This window comes from Zingiber officinale, chromosome 4B, assembly GCF_018446385.1.
Source record: "Zingiber officinale cultivar Zhangliang chromosome 4B, Zo_v1.1, whole genome shotgun sequence".
Taxonomy (NCBI): domain Eukaryota; kingdom Viridiplantae; phylum Streptophyta; class Magnoliopsida; order Zingiberales; family Zingiberaceae; genus Zingiber; species Zingiber officinale.
This window is the reverse complement of record NC_055993.1, coordinates 73,252,788-73,278,689: the sequence shown is the minus strand read 5'-3', so window position 1 is coordinate 73,278,689 and position 25,902 is coordinate 73,252,788. Positions and strand designations below refer to the sequence as shown.

General features: G+C 37.7%; 1 protein-coding gene across 1 annotated transcript in view; it reads left to right on the top strand.

Moving 5' to 3' along the window:
* LOC121978311 (BEACH domain-containing protein C2-like) overlaps positions 1–25,902 on the top strand; it is a 55,621-nt gene that overhangs the window by 10,988 nt on the left and 18,731 nt on the right. The window contains exons 2-3 of the mRNA XM_042530672.1: positions 1,099–1,886; positions 16,972–17,683. Coding sequence (XP_042386606.1) covers positions 1,099–1,886; positions 16,972–17,683 — 1,500 coding nt within the window. The remainder of the gene's footprint in view (positions 1–1,098; positions 1,887–16,971; positions 17,684–25,902) is intronic.

Sequence of the window (25,902 nt, the reverse complement as noted above, 5' to 3'; positions counted from 1 at the left end):
GACACCTAGTGCAGCAATTAGTATGGAATGATATTCATCAACACGATTAACATGAGCATATGAGAGATTACTCATGATCTTGCTTTGCTAGAATGGTATAGTTTGACTATCACTTCGCAAAACATGAGATTTTGAACCATGTCTAAGTTATGAGTTTGGATCTTGATCGGATGCCATACCTTAAGTGGAACACATTATAAAACTTTAATTTAGTCTCAGAGAATTTTAGCTGATAAAGAACTTCCATAATTTTAGATGAGCAACATACTACTAATTTGTGGGCTTAAACATTTTGGGCCTATAATTTAATGTAGTGATTTTATCAACTTCTTGTTGCATTTATCATTAAGAAAATCCAAACAGCGGCAGATAAATTTTTAACTAATCCTATTGCAGATTTAGCCATTTTATGTCTTTCTTTTTGTGTATCGCTGCAAAGTTTCCAAACCTCTTAACAATTATATCAAGTTGCAATTGTTGAGAGGACATTAAAGTAGTTAATAGAATCTATCTTCGTTGTAAGTTCTTAATGGATGAGTTGGATTGTCAAAGTAATTAAAGGAAACTACATAATTCAGTTAAAACTCCGCTTAATCCATAAAATATTTATGAGATAATTTGCTAGAGCTATCTAGGAGATTATTACAATTTTTGCTGATGATCCTTATGCAGATTTGTATCATCTAATAAGACAAACCTATCTTTATTTTCTTCTACTGTAACTACTACAATCCAATATTTTTCTTGCCCGCAATTAGTGAAATCAAACACTTAATATCCATCTTACTAAATCATGCCATCACATTATCACCTTCATAGTTCTGAAAAATGAAACCTAACATTATTAACCAAAATGGGGTCTTCATTGATAGTTCAAATTGAGTTATGTAGTCTTCTAGATCAGTTTGATTTGCTTTCTTGACCCTATAATATAATTGTTCTTTCATCTTTCATTGTATCAGCATCTGCTTTCCAATTGTTTGTAAATACAAATTTTTTTAGTGATTATTAATTATTTACTCATTTGAGATATTTGCTTCTCTGTTCGATTTTTCAGTTATTTCTTGAGCAGTTGACTGTGTATGCTCTAATCTGCAGGTATTCACCGTCGACCTGCTGAGGTCCTTGGGCAGGTTTATGTTGCTTCTCGTCTGCGCCCAGCTGAAGCTTTATGGGCCTTAGCCTATGGTGGTCCAATGAGTTTGCTTCCAATGACAGTAAGCAATGTGGAGAAGGAAGGCCAGGAACCTATTCTGGGTGATTTTGCTTTGTCACTCGTAACTACTTCCCTCTCTGCCCATATTTTCAGAATTATCTCAATTGCCATCCAACATCCTGGAAATAATGAAGAGTTATGTCGCACCCGAGCACCTGAACTTTTGTCAAGAATCTTGCTTCATCTTTTACAGTCTCTTTCTAAAATGGAACTTGGGAAGCAACATGTATCTAGTGCTGAGGAACTTGTCACTGCTATTGTGTCACTATGTCACTGTCAAAGATATGACCAAAAACTTAAAGTTCATCTTTTTAGAACTTTGCTGCTGGATTTGAAGCTGTGGAGTCGGTGCAATTATGGTTTGCAAAAAAAGCTTCTTTCTTCGCTTTCAGATATGGTATTCACAGAAGCATCTGTCATGAGGGAAGCAAATGCTCTGCAAATGCTTCTTGATGGCTGTAGAAGTTGCTATTGGGTTGTTAAGGAGAAAGATTCAGTTGATACTTTTTCTCCTAATGGAACATCAAGACCTATTGGTGAAGTGAATGCTCTCATTGATGAACTGTTAGTGGTTATTGAACTTTTAGTAGGTGCTGCATCACCTTCATCGGCAGGTGATGACGTTCGATGTTTGATTGGTTTCATGATTGACTGTCCACAACCGAATCAGGTATGTTCATGAACCTGCTCGGCGGTGCCGGCACTGTGCTTCGTATTGTGAGACAATTAATGTTTGTTTAATTGCCATGTCATAAGATTTTATTAATTGTCCTTTGCTTGATAATGGTAAATACTTCATGTATTCTCTTCTATTGTGCTGAAATATGTTACTCTATTAGTTTTGTTAGTTTATTGTTCCTCTCAAACCTAGGTAGCCCCATTATTAAGTCGTGTAGGATTTTTAGTCTTTGATTGGAACATTTTGGTATCCTACCGACGATCTAGTGTATGGTGCTTGCGGGAATTGGAGGTGAAATGAGAAAGAATACGAAGAAAAAAAAAAGAAAAAGATAAGACATCTATATACTAGGTCCAAACTTTACTCTCCATTTAGAATGGTAGATTTTAATATTATTTTGTATGTAGACAAGCTACAAAACAATAACATTGTTTCAATTCATTTTAACTTCTGTTTTAGCATACCAAAAAGCATTGAGTTTTGGAATGAAACAATATTGATTAACATGGTTAACACAACAACATAGAAGACATTGTCTATGCTGAGTAATATCTAGTTTTGGTAATTTATTGAAATAATGCATTTTGTTCATTTCACTCAAACATGGTACTAGGTTTCAAACAATGGATGTTATTGACATATGGAATATTACGAAGACATCTACATAGGATATAAGTCAATAACATTCCCCTAATGCTGGTTCAAATGTATTATTGAAATACAAATATATTCTACTCTAGGCTCTCTTCACAATCTGGTTAGCAAATCTATCATGTCAATTGATCATAGCATTAATGAACAAAACAATGATCTTATTAGCTATATCTCCTCTCTTTAATGAAGTGATGATCAATCGTTATACCTTTGCCCTTTCATGAAATATTATGTATTGCAATTTACAATATAACTTTATCGTCTTTGTAGGGCTATAACCTAAATTAGTCATTAAATGTTTCACCCAGCTTATATGTTGATATACAAGGTTTAAAATTTTAGGTCGTGTCGTAGTTTTAGTTTATAACTAGAATGATTCAGTTTAGGTATTGAATTGTGTTGTGCCGATACAATTTCTTTATTTTTTAAAATATACAACAACAACCAAGCCTTATCCCACTAGGTGACGTCGGCTATATGGATCCTTTTACGTCATTGAGCTTTATCTCCTACTATATCATCATCTTATCTCCTACTATATCATCATCTATACTTAAATAAATTTTATCTTGTTTTAATATTGCTAACCAAGTATTTTTTGGTTTCCTCTTCCTCGTTTGACATGTGTGTCTGTCGTAGCTAACTGGAGCATTTATTAATTGTCTAAGTATATGCCCGCACCATCTTAAATGTGCCTCTCGAAATTTTCCCTCAATAGATGCAACTCCGACTTACTCTCTAATGCTCTCATTTCTTATTCTGTCCATCCTCGTATGTTCACACATTCATCTTAACATCCTCATCTATGTAACTCTCATCTTCTGCTTATGTGCTTGAGTCATAGTCCAACATTCAACTCCATCTAATATAACAAGTTTAATTGCGATTTTGTAGAACTTTCCTTTAAGTTTTAAGGTACATAAAATACTTGACGCTCTCTTCCATTTTAACCATCCTACTTGTATTCTATATAAGACATCTCTCTCAATCCCTCCATCATTTTATAAAAATGATCCTAAATATTAAAAACTCTCGGTTCTCGGCAACTCATCATCTCCTAACTTAACAATTATCTTATTACGTCTAATATTGCTAAACTTAAATTTTATATATTTCGTCTTTATTCTACTGCGTGTAGTGAGTTTGTCCATAATTAGTGTAAAAAGATAGAGACTTAGTTTATCCTTGATGCAACCCTATCTTTTTTGGAAATATTTTAGTTACTTCGCTTAAAGTGTTTAGTCGTTACATCCTCATATATATATCCTTAATTAGTTCAATATATATTATGCTAACACCTCTCTTTTATCTCCTGGTATTCTATCATAAGTTTTATCTAAGTCAATGAATACCATATGCAAATCTTGTTTTTGCTCCCGATATTTTTCAATTAGTTGTCTAAGAAGATGTATAACTTCTATTATCGACCTTTTAAACATAAATCCAAATTGATTTTCGATTACCGTGGTCTTCTTCCTTATTATTTTTTTCCAAAGTTTCATGGTATAACTCATTAGTTTAATATCCCTATAGTTTGCACAATTTTATACGTCTCCCTTATTTTTATATAAGGGAACTAGAGTACTTATTCTCTATTGATAAGATTTTTTTTCGCTTTTAATATCATGTTAAATAATTTTATAAGCCATTCAATACCTTGTTTCTCTAAGCACTTCCATATCTCTATCGGAATATCATCATATGGTCCAATGACTTTTCTATTGTGCATCATATTTAAAGCTTGTTCTACTTCTAAAGTTTGAATTATACTATAAAAATTTAAATTTTTATACTCATTTGACCTACTTAAATTACTTAAGTTAAGTTGGTCACCTAAATCTTCATCAAAAAGTTCATGAAAATTCCTCTTCCATCGCTCTTTTATTTCTTCATTATTTACTAGTACCCTATTACATTCATCTTTAATACTTTTTTATTTCTCCATCATTTACTAGTACCCTATTACATTTATCTTTAATACATTTTATTTGGATAAGATATCTTGTTTTCCTTTTATCTAACTTTAGCTATTCTATAAACGTCTTTTTCCCCTTATTTTGTATCCAATTTTTGATATAATCATTCAAAAGTTTTATTCTTTATTTTATTTACTACTCTTAGTCTCTTTCTTGGCTATTGTATAAATATATTTTTAATTTTACTCGTTCTTACAATATACAATTCCTTATAAATTGTTTGTTTTTCCTTCACTTTCTTTTGTATTTTCTTATTCCACCATCAAGATTCCTTATTTAATGGTGCATGCCCCTTTGACTCACCGAGTACACTCTTAGCTACTATTTTCAATTTTGATACCATCTTATCTCATGTCGTATTAGAGTTACCATATATTTCACCTAATACTTGTACTTCTACCTTCTCCATAAATATATTTTGTTTCTCAGCACTAATGCACCAAATTCCATCATAACTTCGAAGTTAAGCGTGCTTGGGTGACCCCCCGGGAAGTCCTCGTGTTGCACCTACAATGCTATTTTTTAAAATATAAAATATATTAATTTTAAAAATATTTTTATTAGTATTTGATTGTTGTAGATATTTTTTCTAATAATTCGTCTTCACTTTTATTCTTAAAGATATTTTTTTCCCATAGTCTATGTAACAATCCTTAGTCTTTGTTTTTGTTGCTTAAATAGATGGAGGAAAAGAAATGAATGAAAGAGAGAAAATAATTATCAGATTAAAATAATTAATTGATAGAAATATAAATGGGGAAAAAATTAACTACCCCAAATCCTAAACTTCAAACCCTATAAATGTCCTATCAAATAAAAAAACTAAACTCGAAAGAAATTAAAAAAGGAAAACAAAATTAGTTGCGGCCAGGCGAGGCCGTCTCGAGGTCGTTGTGGCCTCGACTTCGTGGAGGCCTCCGTGTGGTTGTGGGGTCCTTGCGACCTCGTGGAGGCCTCCACGATGCTACTTCCGTTGTCCGTGGCAAATGAGTATCGTTGCCAGATTTGTGTCGGAACAGTAAAAACCATCCGTTTCAAGCGGCACGGGTCGACACCCCAATCCATGATACTATATTTGTGCAATTGACCTTACCACAACTTATTATTTATTTATTTATTTTTACTTTTCCAAGAAATAGTATTACCTCCTATAAGGATGCAAGAATGAGGAAGCTTGCCTAATTTGTACCATAATAGCCAACATCACATAATAGTATACCTTTTGCTAGAGCATCTTTTGGCATTGTAGAATTTTTAAGGCAACTAGCCAATAATTATAGCATAAGTTTTCTAGGAACTAACTAATCACATTGATCGTGTGAGATACTTCAATTTCTGCACCAGCCTTCTATAGTTCCCTGTGTGGGTTAGAAGCTTTCTTGCTCTAGTACTAACCTTACACTAGAATCAATAGGATTATCTACATTTTTGTCCCTACCATTTCAACCTTCTTGGGCATATCCAATACATGTGTTGAGAGTGCCAACTAAAAACAAAATTTTTTAAAAAAAAACGTGTTGAGCGATATAAATACCTTCTAAGTGAGCCATGACAAAGATGAGGAAATACTTGTAATCACTTAAGTTCTCAGTATGAAAGTGTTCGATAAAGATAGGTCTCTAACTTTGTAATGCTAATGGAGTTATCAGTAATGATGATGTCATCCACATATACAATAAGAAAGACATGCTTCCTGATTTAGGCGAGATAAAACACCAAATGACATGTCACACTACTGCATGCCAACCTAAAGAAGAGTTGAGCAAACTTCCAAACCCAAGTTTTTAGAGATTGTTTTAAGTGATATAGTGATTTCTTCAGCTTACATCCAGTTCAGTCTCCCTTGAGCAGCACACTAAGAGGTTGCTATCTGCACCATTATATCTACAAAAGTGGGGTGGCGGAAGGAGGTGCATCTATGGGTTATATATCCAGAGTTGGAGGGGAAGGATCAATTGGAATAGTTTGAAATTTTATGATCGTATAGGAACTGAGAGAATCTACTGGATTACCTCTAGTAAATGTTAATGTGAAGGGAAGAAGCGAGTCAACTCAAGGAAGCCATGTTAATGTGAGGGGAAGAAGGGAGTTGACTCAAGGAAGCCACATTTGTGGAGATAAAGGCACGATGTGACAGTGTAGAATAACTATGATCAATTGATACCACTCACTTTCAAGAATTTGAATACTAAAAGACTAGGAACTATAACTTTTAGGTATTACAGAGTGGGATGCCCAAGATTACTACAAATCTAGATAGAAGAGGGTGCACTTGAAAACATTGATGTTGATGTAGGCATATCCAACTTATATAGTTCACAAGACTCACGCCTGATGCCAATCACCTTGCTCGCCCTCAAATTCTGAATAGAAACAAGAGTGATGTCAAATGTGAGAACAGTTCAACAATTTAGTGAGTTTACTAATGGATAGTAACCTCAAAGAAAAAAAATTAAGGTATGAAAAAAGTAATCGATAAATTAAGCATGAGTGAAAAAGAGGCAGCACCAATATCCTTCCTTTTCCTAACAAAGGAGATTAGTTAATTATTGTGACATTTGTGAGACATTTCTGTGATTTGAGAGTTGAGAAGGATGATTTGTTGTCACGCCCCAGGTAGTCCCTGCCTGTACGGGTGACAATATGAAACTTTATTACAACTATAACTCATACACGGCCAACACGGCTGGAACAATAAATATAAAAATACTAACAAACCACGCAGTTTATATCCAAACAGCCTCTGATTGTCACCACAATACAAAAGAAAGCAAAAACAACATCTAACTTACCTCTTACCGGCAGGCGCGTAGCAAAACACTCTTGTTTAATGGATTCATTCATGAAATATTTGCCATAGTTTGACGCTGGCTGGCAACCTAACGCAACTCTCCTCCTTTATCCGGGCTTGGGACCGGCAGGCGCGTAGCAAAACACACCAAATAAAAATCTACTAAGCAAGCAAAAATCCAACCATCACAATGTCTTAAGCAAAACCATACAATCCAAGTGCAAAACCAATATAAGTTCGAAACAAACAGAAAACCATAAGCCTAATACGTAAACTCTCGTGACCAGGGTACTAGCAACTGGAACCTCCGGACGGCCTCAACCTGAAATAAGAAAATATCAACGGGGCGAGTCCAACATTAGTAGATACTAAGTTGATATGCATAGTAAACTATAACTAATAGTAATAATATGTGTATAGTCTCCTGGAGTAATGGGAAATGCAAAACTGTAAGAAAAGGAGAAGTTGTATTCACTAGGACCTCCTATTAGGATAATAAGGTCGTCAGACCAAAAGTAATATGTCCCTGTATGCATGTCAAACATATGCATCCATCCAATGTGCAGCAAACAAAGTGCAGCAAACACAAGCAATAAATGCAATCATGCATAAATGCAATCATGCATATGATGCAAATGACATGGTCACCTCTGACGCCAGTCAATCATCTCACACACGATGGTGAGACTGAGTGGGTAGGGCTATGACAACTGTGCACTCTACCGTCACTGCTCCTGATGAGTGACCGAGTGGACAGGATGCTGTTGGAGTACACCTATCCTCCTACCCCAAATCATAAGTGGGGGAGCTCAATGCTCTCATCTCCTTGAGACAGTCAAGAGGAGGGATCCCTGACGTGCTACCACACTACGTCACGGTACCCATGTGTGGATCAACGGAGCACTGACAGAGCAAACTGCCACACACCCTTCCTGATATACCACTAACCCATGAGTGATTGTGTGTGCAGATCCAAGCGATGAGCTCAATAATAATGGGGCTACCATTCGCACAGTATGCAATTATGCAAGATGGTGCATGACACTAAGCATGCAAATCCTGACCATATCTACCTCCATAAAATATGTACCAAAAATAAATAGATCAAATAAACATATCTAGGTACACGGCTCAGATATGGTAAATCTCTAATCCGGTGTATCACAAGGCATGATATGCCACTACCTCTATGAGCTTAAATAATCATGACAATAATAATCATAAATGCAGAACAGATGAAAGCATGCAACAGGTATTATGTAGTGATATACTAAAGCAATGATAAACATAATTATTACTAGAGGCTATAATCTACTAAGCATATCAACATGACATTATCAAAAGAGATAAGTCAAGGTACCCGCCTTAAAAAGTGGAGATCGTATCCGAAATAGATCCCACGTCGAGACGCCATCTCGAATCAAAGTCTTGTAATATCAAACATATAATTTTAGCTAATTCCAAATGTAACAAACTAAACTAAATTCCTAATTTCATTAGGAACCTCCATTTGGATTGTCCTAAACAATCCAACCAAATTAACTAACCCAAATTGGATCCCACATACTCATTTATCAATCTAATACAAACTAATCATCAATTAACTCATCTGTTAATTACCTCAACTCATAATAAATTCAATTCCCTATTAATCCCATAACAGAAAATAGAACTAAATCTTAGTTATTACCCAATCTACCTGGATATGGTGGCTACGGTGGCCGAAGACGGAACAGAGGGACTCGATGAAAGGGATTTGAATTGTTGCCCGACGCACAGAAAGGAGACAGCTTGGCTGGACTGTTCATGAACAGAAATGAACTGAGCTACAATGGCTGGGCAAATAACTAACCTCAATTTCTCAACCAGCAAACTGAAATCAGATCGATGCTACATCTACTGCCAAGCATTTCTTACCCAATTGTCAGCTTCAAGGATGAAACTCAATTGTTGTTGTGCTGGAAATGGAGCTCTCCTCTTCGAAGTTGGGCAGAGCATAGGTAAGCTCTAGAACAGGAAGTACGAAGTGACGACCGCGATGAATCGAAAAGAAGAAAGCCCATGGTGGCTGAGGTGATGAATCGGCTGATGGCTGATCGCGATCGCTAAGGCGCTGGTCGATCAAATCTCTCACGCTAGGGCTGCGACAGATCTGCTTCGACTATGACCAGGGAAGGAAAAGGTCGCCGATGGTGGCTCGTCGGCTAGGCTCGGAGAGGCTGGAGTAGCCCGATCCGCTGGTCGGCAATGGCGCGTAGAGACAGATCGAGGGCACGACTCGGATGCTTGATCTCCCGGCGAGCTCCTGGTGTCTGCGATAAGAGAGGGAAAGTCGGTGGCACTCGGCCGGCGACAACGATCAGGTGGCGACACGCGGTGGATCTAAGTTAGGGCACGACCAACAGAGGGGAAACAACGACGGTGTGGAATAGGCAGGGATCGACTGGAGCAGGCGGCAGTGGCCAGTGGTGAGAGGGAGACGAGCGGTGGTGGAGAGGACTAGGGAAAGGTTTTGGCGACGAAGAGGAAGAGAAGAGAAATAGGGCTTGGGAGAGGAAATGGGAAGGACTCGAAGCTTCCGCCGGCGGTTTTGTACGCGAGGGGAGGAGAGGAAACGCCGTCGATTTGGGAAGATGAGGAGGCTCGGGAAGAAGAAACCGAGGAGGAGGAAAGGGGGTCGACGTCGGGGCTTAGGGCACGTTGAGGAGAAAAAGAAAAGAAAAGGAAATAAAAAAACAAACATTTCCTCGTTAAAATGGGGTAGTTTAAAGAGGCTTTCTCGTAGCCCCAATATTTATTCTCGTAACCAACACCATACGACCTTCGAAAAATTTCAAAAAATTCCAGAAAATTCCGTTAAGGTTATTCCTCTATTTAACCTTATTATTTAATTAATATTTGTTGCCGTATTTTACATTTGTTACTAGAAATATGCTCGAAGGCTCTCAAATCTAAAATCCAAGGTGAGTGCTTGGGAGTACTGCTTAGTATTATGTTAGTGAGGCTTGATTAATTGTGAATATAGGTTGGGGCAAATTTTAGATAATTTTTTTAATGTTTTGGGTTTTAAAAATATCCCAATATTCAGACTTGAACCCAAATAAATTGTAAAGCAAAACCTAAATTCTCGTGTATTGGGAACCACGAGTTAGGTCTTTATATAGAAAAGAAGATATACACCAAAAGACAAAAATACCCCTATAATTATTCTAACACTCCCCCTCAAGCTTGAGAATATAGATCATATACACCAAGCTTGTTACATATGTAATCAATCCGGGGACCTCTAAGTGACTTAGTGAATATATCTGCTAACTGATTATTTGAGTTGATAAAACTAGTAGATATTTCTCCAGATATGACTTTCTCTCTGACAAAGTGACAGTCAACTTCAATATGCTTTGTTTTCTCATGAAAGACTGGATTTGAGGCAATATGCATAGCGGCCTGGTTGTCACATATGAGTGACATTTGTATAACCTCTCCAAACCTTAGTTCCTGAAGCAACTGTTTTAACCATATAAGTTCTTGACCAATAATCATAGCTCGATATTGCCTCGCCTGGATCTCCACAACATTTTTTACTTTTCCAAGAAACAAGGTTACCTCAAATATACAAAATCAGTGGATCTCTATTGAGGGAGATCCCGCCAACTGCATCGAATACCCCTCGACTGAGTACGTCCTTTGTCTTCGTATACCTTTCCGTGCACTCGATATATCGAACAACGCGAGTACGGCAGATCCCAATGTTCTTTGCGGAGAGCAAGAACCGACTTACTACACTTCTGCAAATGAGATATCCGGACGGTGTGTAGGTAGCTAGTTTCCTACCAATCGTCTGCACTGCTCAGATCTGAAAGAGGCCCCCGATTAAGAGGAGCTTGACATTGGATCCATGAGATTGTCATCGCTTCGAGTTTAGCATTCCTGCTTCTTCCGATATCCATCGATACTTCCTTCGGGATATAATGATCCCATCTTTGACTGTGCCACTTCTATCCCTAGAAAATATTTGAGTTCACCGAGATCCTTTGTCTGAAATGTTTAAAAGGTGTTGTTTTACTTGTGAAATCCCAAGATGATCATTACCAATGATGACGATTTCATCAACATAAACCACTACATAGATGCAATCAGTAGATGAGTGACGAAGGAAGCGCCCGCTGAGTCATACTGCTCCCGAATTACAATCTACTAAATCATCAACCACTCTGGGTGGAGTACCGCAGCTGCAACCAGAGATACAAGACCGAAGACTCCCCGAGCAACAAAACACGAAGGTTGCTCCATGTAGACTTCTTCGAGTAGGTCACCATGTAAGAATGCATTTTGATGTCCAAGTGATAAAGGGGCTAATGGCGAATCGCAGCAATTGACAGGAAGAAAAAGTATCTCCATAATCCAATCCAAAGTATAGCCTTTAGCGACAAGACGAGCCTTAAGTCGATCAACCGTGCCGTCTACACCAACTTTCACCGTAAACACCCATCGACAACCAACAACCGACTTCCGGGAGGTAGAGGAACGAGGTCTCAAGTCCCACCGCTCTGTAAGACACTCATTTCACATAGCCTGTTTCCATCCTGGATGGGCAAAGACATCACCGCATCTTTGGAAGAAGAACAGACAAGGAAGAATGATAATAATAGGAGGTGAAAGGATGATAGTTTAAAGAAATATAGTGAGGTGAAGGATTACGAGTGTAACGATACCTTCAAGTGCAATAGGAACATCGAGTCGAGATGGGATCGGAGGAAACGAGGACTGACTCAAAGACGTGCCCACAACGGTGTTGGTCGGAGGCCGGCAGGGGACGGCTGATAAACCTGCGCAAAGGAGGGAGACGATGGAGATGAGAAGGCCTCGAGGACAAAAGATAGTTCTTGTGCGGTGGTGAGAGGAACCTCACCTGAGTGGAAGGACAAAAAAGAAACCGACTCAAAGAACGCGACATGCAGGCATGATACGGCATCGAAGAGTGGGGAATAACATTGACTTTCTCTCAGACCGTGGGTACCCAAGGAACACACCTTATGAGATGGAGAGAGTCACAACGGGATCAAGAGTACGAGCAAAACATATAACCAAAGACCCGAGGTGGTAGAGGATTGATGGATAAAGTACCTCATGAGGTATTTTACCGGATGGTCAAGGTACGCGATGATGAGATAACACGCAGAAGTCGACATCACAACCGAGGACAAATGGAGAAGAAGAGTCCGAGTGGTCTCACGAAGAACGATTCGCGCTCGCAACCCCGCGTGAGGTATGAAGCGCACGACGCGATCGCGAACACACCCCGTGAGATGTCAAGAAGCTAAAACCGAGTAGAAATACTGCTGCATTATCACTTCGAAGTTCAAGGAAGTACCAAATTGAGTTTTATTTAGGAAGAAGGATTCAAAAATAAAACAATTCGAACGATCCTTCATCAGATATAACCACGCGGAAAAATCGCCTATAAAAGTAACAAAATACCTTGAACCCATTGTAGAAGAAACACGACCCCAAACATCGAATGAACCAAAGCAAAAGGAGACATAGCCCGACTCTTAATGCGAGGAGAAAAGAACTACGAACATGCTTACCTAATCGACACGACTCACAAGATAAAGACTAACTGTTTCAATTTATGAAGACCGGATGTCCCAACCGAGCATGAATAAGTAGTGGAGATGCCGCCACGAACCAACAAAAGAGGGTTGTTGAAGCCGATATAGGCCATGGCATCCGAGCCAATCATCCTCCCGTACTCCGGTCCTGTAAGGAAACAGATGTGTTAGTAAAAGAAATGACACAATCAAGAGATCGAGTAAGTCGACTTATTGACAATAAATTAAATGGAGCTCCGAACATAAAGAACATTATGAATGGAAAGAGACGAAGAAGGATGAACAATACACGATTGAGTTTGAGAACCATGTCATGGTGACCATTAGAGTACCGTAGTGAGTGAGAGGAAAATAAGGATTTATTACCGCTGATATGATCGTGGCCTGTAATCAAGAACCCAAGGACCTGAAGATACAGCATAGCGAAGTAGCTAATGGTAGCAGATGGAACCCGTGTGGCGATCCTCAAACCATTTCAAAGTCAAGATAGAAGGCTGAGTGAATCGTGTGGTGGCGTGAGAAGAGCAATGTCGATCCGAACAAAGACGAGGAGGAGGACGACCATGAGACTCAACACTTATCAATCGTGTGTCCAGTGGTGGCAATGATTACACCAAGGGCGACCTTTGCCACCCTTGCGAGGTGGAGGTCCTGTCGAGAGACCACGGATTTAGGCGAGGTGTATCGCCAAGACTTCGCCGAACACGGAGAGAAGAGTCGCCGGTATTGTCCATGGTAGCCTCGGGGCTACCCAGATCCGATCACGAACATGAGAATAATCAGAGGCGCACCATTTAAAGCGTAGACATAAAAATTTCTTCCGATTTTCAAGCTCTTCAAGCTAATCGCCGCAGTGAGCAGTTCATCAAATCACAAAGAAGACTGAGACCGAACCGGATAAGTTGACATTGAATCCTTAATCGATGCCGAGGATGGTCGCGAGATCTTCACAACTTGATAGAGTCGCCGAGAGGTGTTCAGAAGAGTTGTTGAGCTCTGTCCAAACAGCGTTGTTTTGGAGTACGGAAGACATCCCCGAGAGATGGATGGATGGTCTCTAATAACACAACCGAAAGGCCAACCTTCTTCCGAGGGGGACGTCTTGAACATCTTCTTCAGTTTGAGTGAGATGTGTCTCATACCCCTGTCCAACAAGCCAAAGTTCAATGTGAGATGCTCAGGAGATATAATTTTTACCATCCAACTGCTCGGAAGAAAGGGGTGCAGTAATATGGTTGGTAAAGATTGAATTATCTGGCTTTGGGGTGCCAGATGTAGCCATGAATAGATAAACTGAGCTTGCTTCTGTTGAAAGAGATTGCTTCTTCTGGCGTCGGGCTTGTTGGCTGCTGGTGACAGAGCAGGGGCAGAGGTGAAGGTTCTTCTATTCGTTCCCCAACGAGTGGATTTGAAGGCACGAAAGGAGGACCTGGGTTCGTGCTCCTCTCCCGCGAGGGATCAGAACGCAGAGACGGGGTCACGAAAGGAGGACCTGGGCACAGGGGTTCGTGCTCCTCTCCCGCGAGGGATCAGAACGCAGAGACGGGGGTTCGTGCTCCTCTCCCGCGAGGGATCAGAACGCGAGTGGAAGAGGAGGCGCGAGCTCAGAGAGGAGGCGGCGAGTCTTCTTCTGCGGCCGCGACTGTTCCTCAGAAGGAATCGGCCGAGGCGGAGTTCTTTGCCGGCAGGAGTGCAAGAGAGAGAGGCGGTGTTGGGCTGAGGCAGCGTGGCGTCGAGCGAAGGTGGCGCTGCGTCGGGCGGATGAAAATCGCGAGGGAGCAAGGGGCGGAAGTCGCTGGGAAGGTCTCGCAGCCGGTCTCGCAGCCGCGATGCGGGATCTGGAAGCGAGGACAGAAAGTCGCCGCTGGAGAGAAAGACGGCGCGGGTAGAGGAAAGACGGCGCGGGGTAGAGGAAAGAAATTAGGGTTTTAACTTGGCTCTGATACCATGTACAAAGCAAAACCTAAATTCTCGTGTATTGGGAACCACGAGTTAGGTCTTTATATAGAAAAGAAGATATACACCAAAAGACAAAAATACCCCTATAATTATTCTAACAGTGAATATAGGTTAGGGCAAATTTTAGATAATTTTTTTAATGTTTTGGGTTTTAAAAATATCCCAATATTCAGACTTGAACCCAAATAAATTGTAAAAAAACTCGAAACTAAATTTGGTTGTTCAGTTTGCTTTGGGTTTTAGGGATTTTATCTTTAAAGATTTTGAGGGTTTTAGATTGTCATACTAGTTTGATTATAAATGCAAACTATAATTTAAGTTATAAAATATAAAGTGCAATAAGTAGTGAATCACACTAAAGAAATTCACTAGTAGAATTATCAAATTATAAAAGAAACCTATAATTCATAGAAACTATAAAAGATTATGCAATCAAATGCAAAACTTGTAATTTATAATAACTATTACTTACTGCACTAGAGTTATGAATTGTCATGGCAAGCTACCATTATCAATAAAAAATAAAATGATCAATGATTTTTCTCACTAAATGAGGTATCATATGTTTGTAAATAATTGCGTGCAATGAGTAATCATTATAAATTATTTACCATAGATCCTAGCTATCTTAGATGCATTAAAAGAAACATTGGAAATGGAAGAATGTGGAGTAAATTCATGTTAATATGGAAGAAAGGACGTAGAGGTGAGTGTAAAGGCAAAAAAAACAATGTCATGCAATCAGAGGGGAAAAGGAGTGTTGGAAGGGATGGTACACTGGGCAAAAGCAAGTAGGAATCTTATGAGATTTTGGAAGAAAGAAGAATTACTCGAGAGACACCAAATATGGAAGGGACACAAATTTGTAAACATGAAAGGAAAATAGATGACCATGATTGAGGTAGACAATGGAAATAAATATGCAAAAGAGGAATTTTGAATCTAAATATGCTAGTGTCCTAATCTAGTTGAGCTATGGTTGATGAGCTCAAGGGCATGGATAGACAATGCCTTCTTTTCTTGAAGTCCAATATGTTTGATGACAACAATGCAAAGCTGCCTTTGTTGCTTGTAGTCCAAAGCGTTACATGACGACGGGGTAAAGCTAATGATAAACAATGCCTTCATGGCTTGCAAACACATCTGTGAGAAGCTCATATGTGAATGTTTGGAATTAAGAGAAAGTAATGTGGATCTAAGAGGAGGCAATGGAGGAAGCCAGGGTGAGGAAGATCACAGTTCATGCGAGGATGCCTAGAACAAGAATACCTAACCAAGGTTTGAAAACTCTAGCCAAGCCAAAATTTTGATACCTAGTCATCTTGAGATGGTGTTGCCAGTGTTATCAGTGACGAAGGTGTATTGAAAAAAGAAGGGGAAGTAGGAGCCAAGGGAGAACATTAGTGCCAGAGGAAGAGGAAGAAGAGTAGTAGAAGCGTACAACATTGTTATCACCAACTACCATAAGGATTTAGAGTAGTTTTGGCATAGAGGAGCTGACATAGAGGAGCTAGTGGACGAAGGAGGTGGAGCTAGTGCTTTGTGAGATCATGATGCTCGCAAGATGGTGGTTTTACGAGATGGTGATGCGATGCCAATAGTGCTTGTGCAATGATAGACTCGAAAAGCTTGGTTGTGGGGAAGGAGAGAGATTCTATGTTAACGCTAGTGTTCGAAGGAGGGAATTTGGGGACACTCATGGCTCCTGTAGATGGAGATGTTGCGCATATGATAGGCACGGAGGAATAGCTACGCGAGGAAGAATGACAGCTTTGATACACTATCTTGTTTCATGAAATTATTCCTCTCAACCCTAGGTAGCTCCCCTACTACCTATATTTAATGTTGATGTTATTAATCATATTGAATATTACAAAGACACCCTGATAGAATTTTTAATAACTTGTCCATAACAAGTTATTTACTTTTGAATTGGTCTAAGAAAGTCTTTTTAATATTAAGAAAAACATTTAGTTTTTTTTTTCAATAAAGGATTCTTGTTGTGTTTGAACTTTAAAATTAAATAAGCCTTTGATCTGAAACTGATCAATTGTTTTGGTGGATAATCTGTTGTCTCCCAGGTTGCTAGGGTTTTGCACTTATTCTATAGATTGGTTGTGCAGCCAAATACATCTCGAGCTAGCACATTTGCACAAGCTTTCATATCTTGTGGTGGAATAGAAACACTACTTGTTCTTCTACAACAAGAAGTAAAAATTGGGAACTGTTATATATTTTCTAGTTCTGATGAAAGTGATAAAGCTGCTATTGTATTACAAAAAGATTCAGTCCTGGAAACTAGTCTGGATGTACGAACAGAATTGTCTGGAGAAAAGGAATCCTATGCCAACAACACTAGTTCTAAATCCTTTGACACCGGTCAACGGTCTTATGAGGTTTTAATGGATGGAAATGTGGAAAGAATGGCTTTGGCTCCTGAGAATCAGCTTCTAAAGAATCTGGGTGGCATCAGTTTGTCAATAAGTGCTGAGAGTGCTAGAAATAATGTCTACAATGTTGATGATAGTGATGGAGTTGTTGTTGGAATCATCAGTCTCTTGGGTGCTCTCATCACCAATGGTCATCTGAAAATTGTCCCAAATAATTTGACAACACAATCTAGTAATATTCTGGGTATTGCAGGTACTGAAGGGGGCACAATGTTTGATGACAAAGTAAGCTTGATCCCTTTCGCATTACAGAAAGCATTTCAAGCTGCTTCATGTAGGCTTATGACCAAGAATGTATATACAACGTTATTGGGTGCAGCGGTATGCTATTTTCCTGAGCTTTGTTCCTTATTTTGAAAGTCTATCTTGCTCTTTTAATGAATTGACAATCTTGGTTAATCTTCTGGATTTATCACCACAGAATTCACTAAAACATGCCATTACTTGGATTCTTTTCTTTCTTTTCCTTAAAATTATGCTTTTCTTGTGACTATGATTTGTGTATCTGTGTTTTGCATTCACAAATGTGCTTGATGCTACTATTTTCTTAAGAGTAGATTTTTTTTTTGTTTTATCTTTCAGTCCTTTCTTCAGTTGTATTTGCAAAAAAGAAAAAAGAAAAAAAGAAGCTTTTTCACTATCATTATCATTAAGCCTCATTAGTTTCAACTATTTATGTTGGCTATTTAGTCTTATTCCACCATTGAACTATATGCAATGCAAGATTATCTCAATAGTAACATTTACCCATCTTAAATCACTTTGAATTATGCTAGCTAGAAGTTTCTTTGGTCTTCCTTTGCTCTTACACCTTTATCTCCACTTGATTCAACTTGTCACTATAAAACATATTTGCTTCTTATATAGGTTTATTAACAAAGAAAATGACAGAAATAAAAGAGAATTTCTTAAAAATGTTTTCTATCTCATTTACTAAGATAATTACAATATATAGATATCAAGAATTGTCAAATCCCTTAATCATAGGTCTAATATAAGGAGAAATACAACAATAATTATAGCAAGAATATAACAATAATGAGAGAGCCAATCAAGGGATTTACATCTATAAAAACTAAATAAGGAAAGAAGAATAAGAAAAGAATATATTGACAATATTGACATCACCCCTCAAATTGATGCAGGTAAGTCAATCAACATCAATTTACTATGAGAAACTTGTGTCGTTGGCTTTTCAAAGCTTTTGTAAAGACATTAGCTATTTGAAGATCAGTAATCTTATCACACCGCAAATAAAGGCCTCCATAATGTAATGACAGTCCACCTCGATGTGCTTTGTGTGTTCATGATATACTGGATTTGTAGCTATTTGAACCATGAAGTGGAGGTAGGATTTGATGGAAGAAATCTAAGTTCGAAAAGAAGACCACATAACCATACAATTTTAGAACAAACATGGCTCTATACTTGGCCTCCGTGAAAGATTTAGAGATACAATTTTGCTTCTTACACTTTCAGGAAATCAAAGCATCTTCAAGAAAAATGCACTAGCCTGTTGTAGATTTCCTAGTATTCGGGCAACCAACCCAATTTGCATCAGTGTACACAGTCAAATGAAGATAAGATTTTATAAGAAAATACAACCCATGAGTAGATAATTATCGAATAATGCGACAAATTGTAGCAAGATGAAGATGTCGAGGTGATTGCATAAATTTGCTAATTATATGGACAACATATGAGATATCGGGCCTTGTGATTGTTAAGTAGATAAGACTACCATCAAGTTGCCTATATAAAAAAAGAATAGGCAAAAGCTCGCCTTTATCTTTTTGGTATTTTATATTCACCTCGATTGGCATATCAACATAGTAACATCCTTTAAACTAGCTAGCTCAACGAGATCTTGGATATATTTATGTTAATTTAAGAACAAACCATGATCTCGAGACGTCTTGCCCAAAAAATATGTGAGATGATAAATATCATTTTAAATGTACTATCTAACATATTTTGAAGCTTAGTGATCAATCCATTGTTATTACCCATGATGATAAATATCATCAACATAGACTAAGAGAAAGAGTATACCAGTGGTTGTCTTGTGAAAGAAAAGTCATGAATCATATTGACTGTGTGAAAGAGGTGAGAAGAGTGTTGCGAAACTTCTGCTTGTTGCTAACACTCATGTTCCTTAGCCTGTTTATAACAAGTGGGAATGGAAATAGTAGACAACGTAGTAGACAGCCATAGGGCTTGAAAAACCATACCTTTCAAAGGTTTGTGAGGTCTATAACTTCTTCGAATAGGCGGTGGATCATTGGAAACAATATCAGAAGCCGCATGAAGATGTGGAGGAACCTTGGTCTAGGAGGATCAGATGTAGGAGTGTATCTACGGTAAACATGACTAGGTTTAAACCTTGGAAATGGTGTTGGTGATTCAGAAATGTGGTAAAGCAGATAGAGAAGGAAATTCTGAGGTTTGTTGTGTGCAAAAGAAGGGTTGTTTTGAAAAAAATGACATTACTAGAGACACGAGTTCGACGAGCATGAGGATTATAGCAAAGAAATCCTTTTTGGGTTCCAACATATCCTAAGAAAGCACACTTGACAGATTAGTAAGTTTATTTTTTTCATGTGTAGAAAGATGAACAAAATAAACACATCCAAAAATATGAAGATTAGAATACTTTGGTGCATGCCCAAGCAAACGAAAGTAGGAGAATCATTATTCAAGTTAGGAGATGGTAATCTATTAATGAAATAAACAAACAAAGCTTCACACCAAAAATGAGAAAGAACACAAGACTCAATTAGAAGAGTGCGAACAACATCAAGAAGATGACGATTCTTTCTTTCAGCCATACTGTTTTGTTGTAGAGTGAAAGGACAAGAACGTTGTGATATGATCCCATGACTTTAAAGAAAAAATTGAAATTCATTCGACATATGTTCAACACCTGAATCAGATTGTAAGATTTTGATTTTAGCAAAAAATTATGTTTCAAGTAAAGCATGAAAGACTTGAAGCATAGAAAATACCTCACTTTTAGACCAAAGAAAATATACCCAAGTAAAGCGAGTGAAATCATCAATAAATGTAATAAAGTATTTATAATGTTCATGAGAGCTTATAGGGGCAATACTTCATACATTAGTATGTATGAGTTCAAAAGGTTTGGTGGTGCAGTTTTTATGCATCGGAGAAGGAAGTGTTTTTCTTTTACCAAGTTTGCAAGATGCACAATCAACAATATCATTATTAGAAGTCGAATTTTTATTTCTAAGTAAACCAAATTTAAACAAGACTAAAGGTACGTGAGAAGTAGGGTGACCTAAATGTCTATGCGACACCTGATTATCACATCGAACAACATTACAAGTAACATAATTTGACAAGGAAGAGGGAGATAGAAACAAAGGAAAAAGACACCCCACTTTAGGTCCCTTCGCGATCATCTTCTCGGGCACTTGATCCTTCATAAGACAACCATAATTTTAAAATTGAACATTACAATTGTTAGCTAATTAACTGATAGATATAAGATTAGTGGACAACTTAGGGACACAAAAATAGTATTTAAAGAGGTTGAAATATCACCAACAGCTATGATGGGCAAGGAATTACCATCATTAGAATGAATTTGGAGACCTCTTTTATACTTTTTAACATAATTTAAAGGAAAATAGTGTTGGTCATGTGATTGGAAGCATCGGAATCAAAATACCAAGGTTTAGGATTAGAATTTTTATTACTTGAAAGGCCTAAAACAGAAAGGGAAGAAATTATTATTCGTTGGACCATTTCAGGAGTAATAGAAGATTGACCAGGATTAGGAGCATTTGAGGAACCAATCGAGACATTGTAGGTAGTTTTAGATTTCTTTGGAGATCGAATGGAACAATCTTTGATGATATGCCGTGGTTTCTTACAATAATTGTAGAATTTTTTTAGTACAATTAGTGGCAATATACTCGAATCCTTACAACTATAGCACTGGACATTAGTCATATCTCTGCCTCCTTTAAACCTCCCTTGAGCAGCATAGGCAATAAATAGGAATTGGAGTAGAATGTTGGACTTTTTATTCTAGGACATCCAATGAGCCGTTGTTCTTCCTGGATAAGCTCTCCTACACAAATATCCAATAAAGGAACTAATTCACTGATCTAATTGTTTCAAACTCCCCCCTTAATTTCATTAAAAGCTGGTCACGCTTGCTAGTCTCATGCATACTTTGAATAGCAATGAGTCCTTCGGAAGATGCACTTGCATACACAATATCAGTGTACTCAGCCTAAAGGTTTCCAAAGGAAGAATAAAACTCTTGGATTGACATACTCCCTTGACTAAGTTGACTCAATTCGAGTTCCAATTGAAACCTTCGTGCTATATTACTTTGGATGTAAATTTTCTTCAAGTAATCCCACATTTCTCTAGAGGTCTTATAAGACTTGAGATTGAGAAGTATGGAGAGTTCCACACTTCCAAGGATCGAAGACATAATGTGAGCATCCTTCACCTTCTATTTCATATATTTCTCCTTCTCCTTCTCGCTTTAGGTGGAGGATTTGTCCCATCAATTTGACCCCATAAATCCTTTCCCTTGATAAAGATATGAAATTGGAATGGCTAGGAAGAATAGTTCTTTCCATTAAATTGAATAAGAAAAATGTTTAGATCATTCCAACATGATAAAACCAGATACTACGAGATCAGGTCAAAGAAAACAGACTTAGAAGAACATGAGAACAAAACTAAATACTAAGATTTTGAGCTAGACAAGAAACCAGACATAAGATGAAATGATCTCAGAGTTTTGACTCTGATACCATGACAAAGAAAATGACAAAGGCTCCCCTTCAGAGAGAGAATTAATGATGAAACTAATAATTTAGCTGTTTGTCAAATCTCTACGAACAAACCCACATGATTAAATGGCCTTTATCAGAGAAACATATGTAACCAAAGCTTGAATTTAATGGTTTACTACCACCAATAATCTTTGCTTTATAGGTAATTTATATGGGCCATATTAAGAATGATGTTTGTTTGTAGATGCTTTGTCCATAGGATTTGTAGCAGTAATTACGTAATCTATTTGCTCTCTTCTTTCACTTCGTTGCAACTATTTCTGTATTATTATTATAACTAATATCTGGTTAATAGTATCAGATTAGTATGTTATTTGATAACAGCATATATTTAAAAATTATCAAATTATACAAGATTTATTGATATAAACCTATGTTTTTAATTGATAATTAATAACAATATATTTGAATTCCATAATATAGGGTTTAGCTAGAACCTCAATCACATTTAATTGAGAATATATATTAAGGCTGTTTTCAGGGCATTCTTGATTGAGAGGACATTGTATTCTCTCTTGATTATGATTAAGTGAGACTGATGGATGAGATATTGGGTCTTCTACTAGTAGATTGCAAGCAAAAAAAGGTTGATCATTCAATCTTGTGATATCTCAAATGGGGATGAGGCTAACGAATTCAAGTTAGATTTAAGGAGACCAACAAAAGACTCACACTCATCTCCCATGCACATTAGCTAGGATACAAGATGAGATCAACAAGAAGGCTAGATTAATTGTGTTTTCCGTAGTCAATCTAACTTAACCAAATTTCAACCAATTTCATCATTTTTCTCTTCAATTTAACCAAGGTTCAATTAATTTCATTTATCTTCCAATAGAGTATTATGGGATCTTCCAGTAGAAAACCGAAATAACTAGTTATAGGAAGCATGAAAAAGCTAAATTAGATATGTTCATTTTCTACATATGGTGATAAAGCACTTACCTTTGTCTATATATATATATAATTTCTCATGAAAGGGAGGTTTAGTGCAACGTAAAGTTGTTGTCATCACATATTTGAGTAATGGAAATAGCCTTTTGCAATGCAAAGTAAGACTTCATATAATATACCTAATGAGGACCGACCCTTTTATCCCGCATTAGTGGGAGTTTCGTGCATAAGGCTGCCTTTAAAATTTCTTCCTTATAAAATATACTACTAATAATAAATTAAATTATTATATATATATAAATTTAGTTTAATTTTAAGTTGATCAAAATAAATTCAAATTAAATTTAGTTTGAACTTACTTGATTCGGCCATGTATACTTGGACTTCAGTTAACTCTAGATTGACTTTTACTAATATCCATCAAATAGTTTTTGAAATAATATCAAATCTAGTTCAATAGTAAACATATATAGAAATTAAATATTAATAAAAATATTTTTAATTAATATATTTTATATCTAAAAGGTACCAAAACCATAGCAACATGATATGATATTGAAATTGTATCATTTCGGTCATAAACCAAAACTCTTAGCACGACTCAAAATTTTAACCTTGGTCGAGTCCTCACTTAAGTCAAGAACTACCCTAAATCTAAAATATAGATTGCTCGAATCTCACAACTCAGTTAAGAGTTTATCTTTTGCAGCTTGACTTTTGCCACCAAAGTCATCCTAGATAAGGTTTTAGGTGTTTCGGCTACATCTAGCCCTTGACACATTCCACATGTCTTCTTTCACTTTTTGCATATCTAATTCATCTTCTTTCAAGTGTCATCAACATTGCCACCTCGATGATTCTCATCGTGGGACCCTCGGTTTTCTTATACCATTCTTCTTTGATCTCTCCATCGAGCAAACCAACTTGGCTACACCAAGTTAAGCTCCACGAACTTCTCCAATACCACTCAATGCTTCTCGTCCTGTGATCCTTGTTATGCTTCCTTTTCGAACTCTAATGGACCTCTAAGCATCCTAACTTGGCCGCAACCCAACCTCATCTCATCGAGTCACAATCTCCATGAGCTTTGTAAATGTCCTAGCTTGCCTCTACACAACTTAATGCACACATTAGATACACAAGTAAACATAACTTAAACAAACCCAGCCACTAAGGGCACAACTGGACTAACAAACACTTTGAGTTAACGCTTGGAATTTTCAATGATTAGGTGTAATTTTTTTTTTTGGCCTTTTATACTAAGCTGCCTCCAATAAGTATAAATACTGAAGTGGCAAGATTCAAATCAATCGACACCAAGAAATAAATATTATGACATTATGACGTTTTTTCTTTATCTGTACTAAAAGCTTTTTTCTAGGTAACCTTTGATAAGAACATCGACAACGAAGGATATTTGGAGAGGATATTTCTCCAAATATCCCTCCCTCTCAAATACCCCCCATTAGAGGGGGATATTTGAGAGGTATTAGAAATCACCGGCCACAAGTTTGTGCCCGGTGATTTCTTTTTGATTGCATGTAGTGACCCACCAAAAGGTGGGTAGTCGTTATTTTTTTTATTTTTTTAAAATTTAATCAAAATTTAGAAAAGTTAATGGGGAATGAGATATTTGGTAGTGAAATATTTAATGGGTGGGACCCATAAATATTTGGTTGGTGAAATATTTGATTATGAGGTTTGAGATATTTGAGGGTGAGATATTTGAAGAGTGATGTGGAAGTGGGGACCACAAATATTTGAGAGAAATATCTCTTCCTATTGTGAATGCTCTAAGTTGCAAGATTCTTAATACTACTTTCTAGTCACACAAACTTTTACATGAACTGAATTGTGACTCTGACTACAAATTATATAGTCATGCCTAAGTGAGCTCTTTTTGGTAGCACATAATTCTATTGACAAATCCTTGTGTCAGTTAGCAGATCAAAGTTTCAGAGAGGTTAGGCAATGATTACAATTTATCCTAATCAACATCATCGGTGAGCACAAATGATTATTACATAAGCATAATAGTAAGCACACAACATGTATCTCGAAAAAGATGATACAAACAAATGGTTGTTTGGTCTTGTGGTAAGTGAGTTGGATCTAAATAACTTTCAGCTAAATGATTTAATTTTGACGTTCCCATCCCAAATAAGGAATAGTGTCTCATCCAATATAGCGTGCAGAGATGCCCCACAATAAAAAATTGTAAGGACTTGTTTGGTTCAGGTTATCACATATAACCAAGGTTATCCGTCTACAGTAATCTTGGATAATCGTGTTTTCCAAAGGCTAGTAGCCGCCCATGATTTACCTCCTCCATGTTGACCCTGGGACGGGTTGGCGGGGGTGCTGGGGGCGAGCGTATTCGCCTTTTGCCACCAAGATAATCGTGTTTAGTTCGAGGTTTTTCTGGATTCCAAAGTTTTTTTCGATTTCGAAACGTCAGCAAACGTCATCAATCTCGGCATCGAACCCGGAATCAGAAACCATGGGTCACCCAAGGTTTTTCTCGATTCCGAAGGTTAAGTTTTTTTTCTGAAATTACCCTCCGAAGGAGGGCAGTGTCGGATTGGCATAAGGATGGTGTGGAGGTGGCAACAAGTAGCTCGTCGGCACGCAGAGGAGCGGTGGCTGGAGGTGGCAGCGGTGGGTGGCAGGTGGTGCTAGATCGACAACGGGGTGGTGCGGAGGTGGCAGCAGGCAACAGAAGGCGTAGCATTCCTTCACCCATGCAGATTGCCGCGAAGCTTCTTGTGGTAGCCAGAGGTGTTTCCTATGGCTGCTGGAGGTGGCAACAGCGGTAGTGGGCGGCGAAGGT